General features: G+C 52.8%; 1 protein-coding gene across 1 annotated transcript in view; it reads left to right on the top strand.

Moving 5' to 3' along the window:
* Positions 1-7,257, top strand: part of MYLK (myosin light chain kinase) — a 201,150-nt gene that overhangs the window by 124,866 nt on the left and 69,027 nt on the right. Inside the window, exon 20 of the mRNA XM_010834271.1 lies at positions 4,544-4,636. Within this exon, the coding sequence (XP_010832573.1) occupies positions 4,544-4,636 (93 nt within the window). The remainder of the gene's footprint in view (positions 1-4,543; positions 4,637-7,257) is intronic.

The following is a 7,257-nucleotide window of genomic DNA, read 5'->3' as shown; positions in this document are numbered from 1 at the left end:
CTGAAAGGAGCACAGGGAAGTCAGGCCTAGAGCATACCCGGTTTATCCGCCGGTGGAGTCAGCAAGTCCCGAATTTGAGGGTCCTTGATTCCTACTGCCCACCGAAGATCAAGGGTCCTGAGAAGGGGGCAGCTGGAGGTGCTGAGGGCAGAGACTGCAGACCAGGAGCAGCCTGCTAGGAGGAGGTCTTTCAGTCCTGCAACGGAAGGAGGGGGGTTTCAAAGAGTCAGACACGGCTGAAGCGACTTAGCCCAGACGCCCAGGCATGGACTAAGTACCCAGTAAATGCCAGCTGTTACTCCACATCTCATCTCCTCCTCTGGGAGGTGTGGCTATTCTCATTTTCCTGGTGAAGAAGATCAGGAGCTTGCCCAAGGACGCATGGTCACTGGCCTGCAGAGCTGGGAAGACACTCATTCTGGTTCGACTTCTCTCTCCTGGCCTTGCCAGCATGCTACTTGCTCCAAGGCAGAGAGAGAGGCCAGCCCCTCTGCCCTACCCATTCTGGGGGCTCCTCGAAGCTCAGACACCCTCCCAGAAGCCTCCCAAGACATCATTCTCCCTACTGAGAGTTGCAGCTCTGGGAATGACCTCTCTTGGGGGAGACAGAAGGAGAAAGGCTGCAGTGGAGGCTGAGCCCAGAGCTAGCCCAGGAGTGGAAGGGTGAGGCGTTGTCCGTATAAGGATGTGTATTCCTCTCTGTGTCAAGGCCCCCCATCTCCCCACACCACTACCTTCCTCCCCCATGCTTCTCTGGGGGCACAAGCAGTCCAGCAAAGGACTTCCAGCCCTGGGGCCCAGATCTAGAAATGGAGTTCAGTTTCATCACAAGCTGATTAAAATAGACAGAAAATACACGCTGCTCTTAAACTTTTATAACTATTATTTTTATCCCCTGGGCAGGCATGTGAGCACAAAGCTGGTTCTGATTAAGCACATGGTCCTCCCAGCCCACTCCTTGCTGTGGTTCTCACGGACAGACTGATAGTTAATGGCTTGTGGTACAGGCACAACCCCCAAGGGGGCAGGGGTGCTGAAGAGGAAAGAGGGGGCTCCTCCCACCCCTTCAGTGCTCCATGTCTGCATGCAGGAGTGCCTGGTTTGACAGTGAAAGTTGAGCCCCTTTCCCCAGGGCCAGATGGAAAGATAAGCGCAGGGAACGTCTACAAACAAAACTCAAAGCACAAGACTGTCGTCTCTGACTCTTGGTGACCCCAAGGACTGTAGCCCGCCAGACTCACAGGTCACTGTAAAGCAGTCACCCACACTCTGAGGACGGATGCAGGGGCAGGAAACATACAGCAGGGCCTCCAGGAGGGCTTTCTGAAGAGGGAGGATCTTAAAGTGATTTGGGAAGGAGGCCAGACAATGTGGCAAACAGGAGAAGTGAATGAATAGGTAAATGATCACCATTGCATGCCTTCTCTCCCTAGAGTCTTGCAGTGCTACAAGGCAGAGAAAATAAGTGTCATTTCCTTTGTACAAATGTGGAAATAGAGACCCGGGGCATGATCCCAGGATTCCTGATGACAAAGGCAAAACTAGAGCCCTCCTCTCTCCTTCCTGACTCTGATGGTGCTCAGAAGCAAAGCCCACCACAACCCCTCAAGGAGAGAAGGAATCTCAGTCTCTGTCTGCCTTCTTTCAGGCACTCAGGGAGACTGGCCCTCTCATCCTTTGCTTGCTTGGGCCTCAGTCTCCCCATCATTTAAATAAAAAGTCTTGACCCTTCTTTACCTCCCTCCTCTGATGCCCTGGAACTCACTGGGAAAAAGATGGTGAGAAGAGTGCTGATGCCAAGGAAAAGAGGGCTGTGTGCACCTACTCTGTCCTCACCTCCTCTTCCTTAAAAGGGGAAAACAAGGAAGTGTCTGGGTGTGCCTTTCTTTGAATTGTTATTGGTGCTGTCGCTGCTGGTCTGGAAGGAAGGGAAGAAGGGAGGGCCTCAGACAAGGGAAACTAGACTCATCTCATGACCTTAGTTTATGGCAGCCTCATCCACAAATGTCAGGGAAGTATGGACAGGTTTTCCTGACTCTAGCAGTAGTCCCTGAGACCCGCCCCTACCTCTGCGCTCACCCGTAGACCCCCCCCCACCTGAGCAGAGAGACTAGCAGTTTTCAGCCTGGCGGCATATTATTGACACCAACCCCCACACACAGACCAATCAAGTTGGGATCTGGGGAGTGAGATACCAAGGTACAGGTGCTTCTAATGAGCAGCCAAGGTTGAGAACCAAAGGCTAATAAATATGTACTAAGGATTTTTCTGGAGAAGGAAATGGCAACCCACTCCAGTATTTTTGCCTGGAAAGCTCCATGGATGGAGGAGCATAGTAGGCTACAATCCATGGCGTCGCAAAGAGTCGGACACGACTGAGTGACTTCACTTCACTTCAAGGATTTTTCTGTAGATGACAATGATTTCTATTTCTGGGGAGAATACCCAATAAGAGAAAATGAAATCATCCCTTCCCCATGGCACTTCCTGCTGAGGAGACAGGACACAGGCCATGTTGGTTATGGATGGTGGGGGCCCTGGCTCATCATCTGGGGCTTTTTGGCTCTTATGGAAGGCAGCAGAGGATAACACTCAGCTGGGGATGGCAGCAGGGCAGGGGGATTCCTGGATTACCCAGGTAACAAAGAGTGGGCTGGCCTTGGTTTAGGAAGGAAGCCTATTGATATAAAGGAATACATAGGGAGAGACCCACATTCTAGAGCAGGAAAGGAACCCAACGCCATCTAGAAGGAGCAATGCATCCTGAGAGGAGCACTGAGTCTGCATGCCGGGGAATCGTACGCGCCCAGCCCCTAGTTCTGTGCTTATGTGCCCACCCGCCAGAGGCCCTAGTGTCCAGTCTAGGGGAGAGCACGTGTTAGCAGCCAGGATTGCCCCACCTTGGAGGAGGGACAGGGAGATGGCCCTTCCTCACCAGCCAAGCCACAGGAATGTGGCCAAGCCTCAGCTGGAAAGTCCCACCCGCTCCTTTCTCCCTTGTGCTTCCTCTTCAGGGGCAGGAAGAGGATGCACAGGAAGGGGCTCTGAGTGGGGGAGGCTCCCTCCTAGCACGGCCTCTGAAGGGAATTCCTTGTGGGGAAAATGCTGGAACCTAGTGATAGCAGCACAGCCAGCTCCTTCTTATCCTGGTCCGCGGGCAGTTTCCCTGCAACTTGCTCCAGTCTGGTCTCTTTAAGGCCCAGTGAGGGCCTTTTCCTTTTCCACTCAGCCCAGCCTAGCACCATGTTATCCTTGGCAATTAAAAAAAAAAAAAAAAGCGTAACGTGAGAGTTGCAAGTTAAGCTTTATTTAGCGCAAAATGAGGACCATAACCCAGGAGACAGCACCTCAGATAGCTCTAAGAAACCGCTCCAAAGAGATGGGGGCGGAAAGGTAAGTATATATGAAATTTTGGTGAAGGGTGAATACATGCAATCAAGCACATATTTTTCCAGAAGGTTTCTGCTAGTCTCGTGAAGCTTGTGCTAGTCACGAGAAACCGTCATCACCATGAAGGATTTTTAGTGTTTTTCTAGATATGAGGAGATACAAGAATTGGGCTCCTAAAATTTGCTCCTGAAAGTATGTTTATCTGAAGTTGTGTCCTGCGAGTTTCCTACCCGCTGCCCTCCCAGAACGCAGAGTGCCTCGGCTCTGCTCTCCCCTCTGAAATTCTTTCGGGAGGTATTGGAGGTCAGCAGCACCTATTGAATCTTTGTGGAGGTAGATGGCAAGAGCCCATGGCAAATGCCAGTTTGTAGTTGACGCCCTGCTGCCAAGGGAGGGCTTCCCCTGGCATCATCCACACTTGGCGTGAACGTGAAGAGGGATAGTGGAGGACAGGCCTGAGGAGTCATGTAGCATTTCAGCTCTGCCCAGAGGCTACCGCTGCGGGGTTCCACTGGGTCTGCTTTGGGGAGAGTGCAGAAGCCCCCATGACAGGTCCAAGTCCAGGGCGAGTGAGGCATGCCGACTGCCAGCTCAGAGGCCTCCATCTGATCTGGAGGTCTGACTGTCAGTGCCCTTGTTCCAAGGGAGTTAGAGAAAATGGAGGCTTCAAGACCCCTCCAGATCATGAGCCCAGGGGCAGCCACCCTGTGCCTTGCTTCCTCTGTTTAAGAGACCTCTCTGTACAGAGCAGGCTTCTGGAAGTCCAGAATGTTTAGCCCAAGTGGGTTAAGACCCAGTGAAGGGAAAGGCGGTGCCTGGGTGAGCAGAGGGGCCCCGCTGATGCGGTTCTGCTGGCCCGCACCCCCAGCAGAGGTGGAAATGCTCGCCAGCTCCCAGAGAGGCCTGTCCATCCATCTTCAGGGGGACTTTGCTCTGCACTTGATGTACAAGGCCTGGTGGCACAACTGCTCTGTCTTTGGTGCTCTTGAAGCCAGCCCAGGCGCCATCTGCCCCGTAGCACGATGGGCCCTCTGAGTGGAGCAGGGTGGGGAGGACTGTCGTGGTGGGTGGTGGAGGTGGGGCTTTTATTGCAACGTCTCTTCTGCTTCTTTCCCTGGGCGGCTGCCGACTCATGTTTATTGTTCCCATTTAGTTCCAGATGCCCCCACCAGCGAAAATGCCAAGGCCCCGGAGATGAAAGCCCGGAGGCCGAAGAGCTCTCTTCCTCCAGTGCTAGGAACAGAAAGTAAGTACCTGTTCAGCTCTTCCAGGCAAGCCCAGGACCAAGGGCCGCCACTGCCTTGCCCGTGCTCTGCAGAGCCTGGCCCCTGTGCTCACCCTGGTACCCCATGAGCCCCTGGTGACCCTTCTTCATCCCTCCCATGTCTTCCGGCCGAAGGATATCCGTGTCCTCTGTCAGCCCCAGTCAGGCCCCTTCTGCTTCCCACCAAGACCCCTGGGAGACCATCCCCTAGTCTGTCTCAGCTGTCTTTCCTGCCAGATGCACCTTCTCAAGGGGGGCTCTGACCAGATCAATCCCAGCTGGAGTCCCCAGTCGCCCACAGAGCCCACCAGCCCTGTATGGGTGAACCTTTCCAGGTGGCCACCCTGGCACGCCTGCCACACGTGCACACACTTTCTGACATCGCACCTCAGCCTTCCCATCTGAGTGCTGCCCTGCCCCCCCAGCTCCTTTCCCGTGTTTTATCCTCAAGGCAAGCTGAGCTCCTCGGCGCGCTCCAGCCAGCCCTGTGCTCCTCCCCTCGTGCCTTTGCTTGGGCATCTCTGTCTTCAGACAGACTCCCACGGAAAAGCCGTCTCATCCCTGAGTTTGTACTTGCTGTGGCTGAAAGGAGCTCTTCTCTCCTGTGAGCCCCTGTAGTACTCAGCACCCACTTCTGCCAGAAGGCTGTCTCCTTCCCAGTGTCACGGTGACATGTCTGTCTCCTCCTCCCTCCTACTTTGTAAGGTGACTGGGCCAACTCAGGGGTGTGCCTTTCAGGATGACGGTGCTGTGACCTGTTCGTAGAAGGGCTTTACCCACATCTTTTGGAATCAGCTTGCAGCTGTGGTCTAAACAGCTGAGCAGGAATGGGGCTTTTTCTGTGACTCTGCACAGCTTTCTCCCTCTTTTTGAATCTCGGCCTCTTCCAGGACCCCCTCATCTTATGGGGGGGCTTTTACAGTCCCACAAAAATGTTTCAATATCTTATAAAATTAGGAAGAAAATTAACTTTTAGATCAAAGAAGATGTTTTAATTTTTAATATTAATATTCATCTTTATACCAATGCAGTTATAAAATGTAACTTACATATATACAGATATATATATTTTTTCTTTAATGAATGAAGGGGCCTTGAAAGGCAAAGGTGCTTAGAGTCCACAAAGATCATAATGCAGCCCTGGCTTCCCCTGCTGCTGCTGCTGCTGCTAAGTCGCTTCAGTCATGTCTGACTCTGTGCGACCCCAGAGACGGCAGCCCACCAGGCTCCCCCATCCCTGGGATTCTCCAGGCAAGAACACTGGAGTGGGTTGCCATTTCCTTCTCCAATGCATGAAAGTGAAAAGTGAAAGTGAAGTCGCTCAGTCGTGTCTGACTCTTAGCGACCCCATGGACTGCAGCCTACCAGGCTCCTCTGTCCAGATTCTCCAGGATTCTGGAGGCAAGAATTCTGGGATTCTCCAGGGATTCTCCAGGCAAGAGTAACTGAGTGGGGTGCCATTGACTTCTCCTGGCTTCCCCTACTGATGAACTATTGTCTAATTTTGTTAGAACTTTGCCTTGAAAGCTCCAATGTTAACAGGAGGTATGGGGTTTCCTGGACATCCCAACATGTTCTTTCTGTGTTTTAAACAGCAAAAGACAAGACAAACTCCTGAATACCTGTGCTAACAAGGGAAGTGAGCGAGGGTAATTCACAGGCTGCCTCCGCTTTTCCATTACAAGGCAGTGTTCTGGAACTTAGTTTTATTCGCATCTCATCAAAGCAACATATATCCCTCCCCAGTGAGGAGCTTGGGTTCCTCACGCACATACCAGCTAGGCTGTCAGGGGGCCCTCTCAGCCTGCAGTATGCTGTGCCAACCGAACTGGAGCGATAATTTCTCATGGATATCTAACTACCCAGGAGCCTCTGAGTATCCAAAGTAGGCATTTAATGAGTTGTTGGAAATGCAGAAACAATTCTTTTAAAAAACCTGGTGAGAAGGGGTTAGTGATTTTACCTTCTGACTTGGGCCTGTGCTCTTGGTTATGGGAGCAAATCAGCAGGAGAGCCGTGGGCTCTTAGAAGAGCACCAAGTGGCAGTGAACTGGTCTGAGTGACTGTTCTTCCCTCGTAGGGGCAGAAGCAGGGATCCCTGGGGTTCCAGCTGGGAGGCCAGCAGTCTTCTGTCCTCCGCCCTGGCACATCCATTCCAATGAGATCCCCAGGGAAGGGAGGTGGGGTGGGAGCAGAGTTGTGAAAGAGAGACACAAGCTGGAGACAGTGAGCAGCCTCGTGGGTTTGTGGCCTTGAGAAGTCTTCAGAAAACCCCGGTCGAGTTGTCATCATGCACTTCTAGGGAAGGGGCTTGCAACCCTGGCTGCATATTAGATTCACCTAGGGACCATTTGAAAATGCTGCTGCCTGCTGTACCCCAGACTCATTGGATCAGAGCCTCCTCTGGTGGTGGACAGCTTCAGTATTTGTTTCAGCTCCTGGGCCCTCCCAAGGTGCTGCCAGTCAGGCTGGTGAGCAGCTGCTCCAGAGGGAAGCCTGGTGCTCTTGCTCCGCTGGTCTTAAGAAAGCAGAAGCAGGTCTTCTCTACTGCCTCCCTTAAATGTGGAAGCACCTGGGGGCTCCTCAGGCCCAGGTCCTCAGGG

Source organism: Bison bison, unplaced genomic scaffold (assembly GCF_000754665.1).
Source record: "Bison bison bison isolate TAMUID 2011002044 unplaced genomic scaffold, Bison_UMD1.0 scf7180017864032, whole genome shotgun sequence".
Lineage (NCBI taxonomy): Eukaryota > Metazoa > Chordata > Mammalia > Artiodactyla > Bovidae > Bison > Bison bison.
The sequence above is the reverse complement of the archived record's forward strand: the minus strand, read 5'-3'. Positions and strand labels throughout refer to the sequence as shown.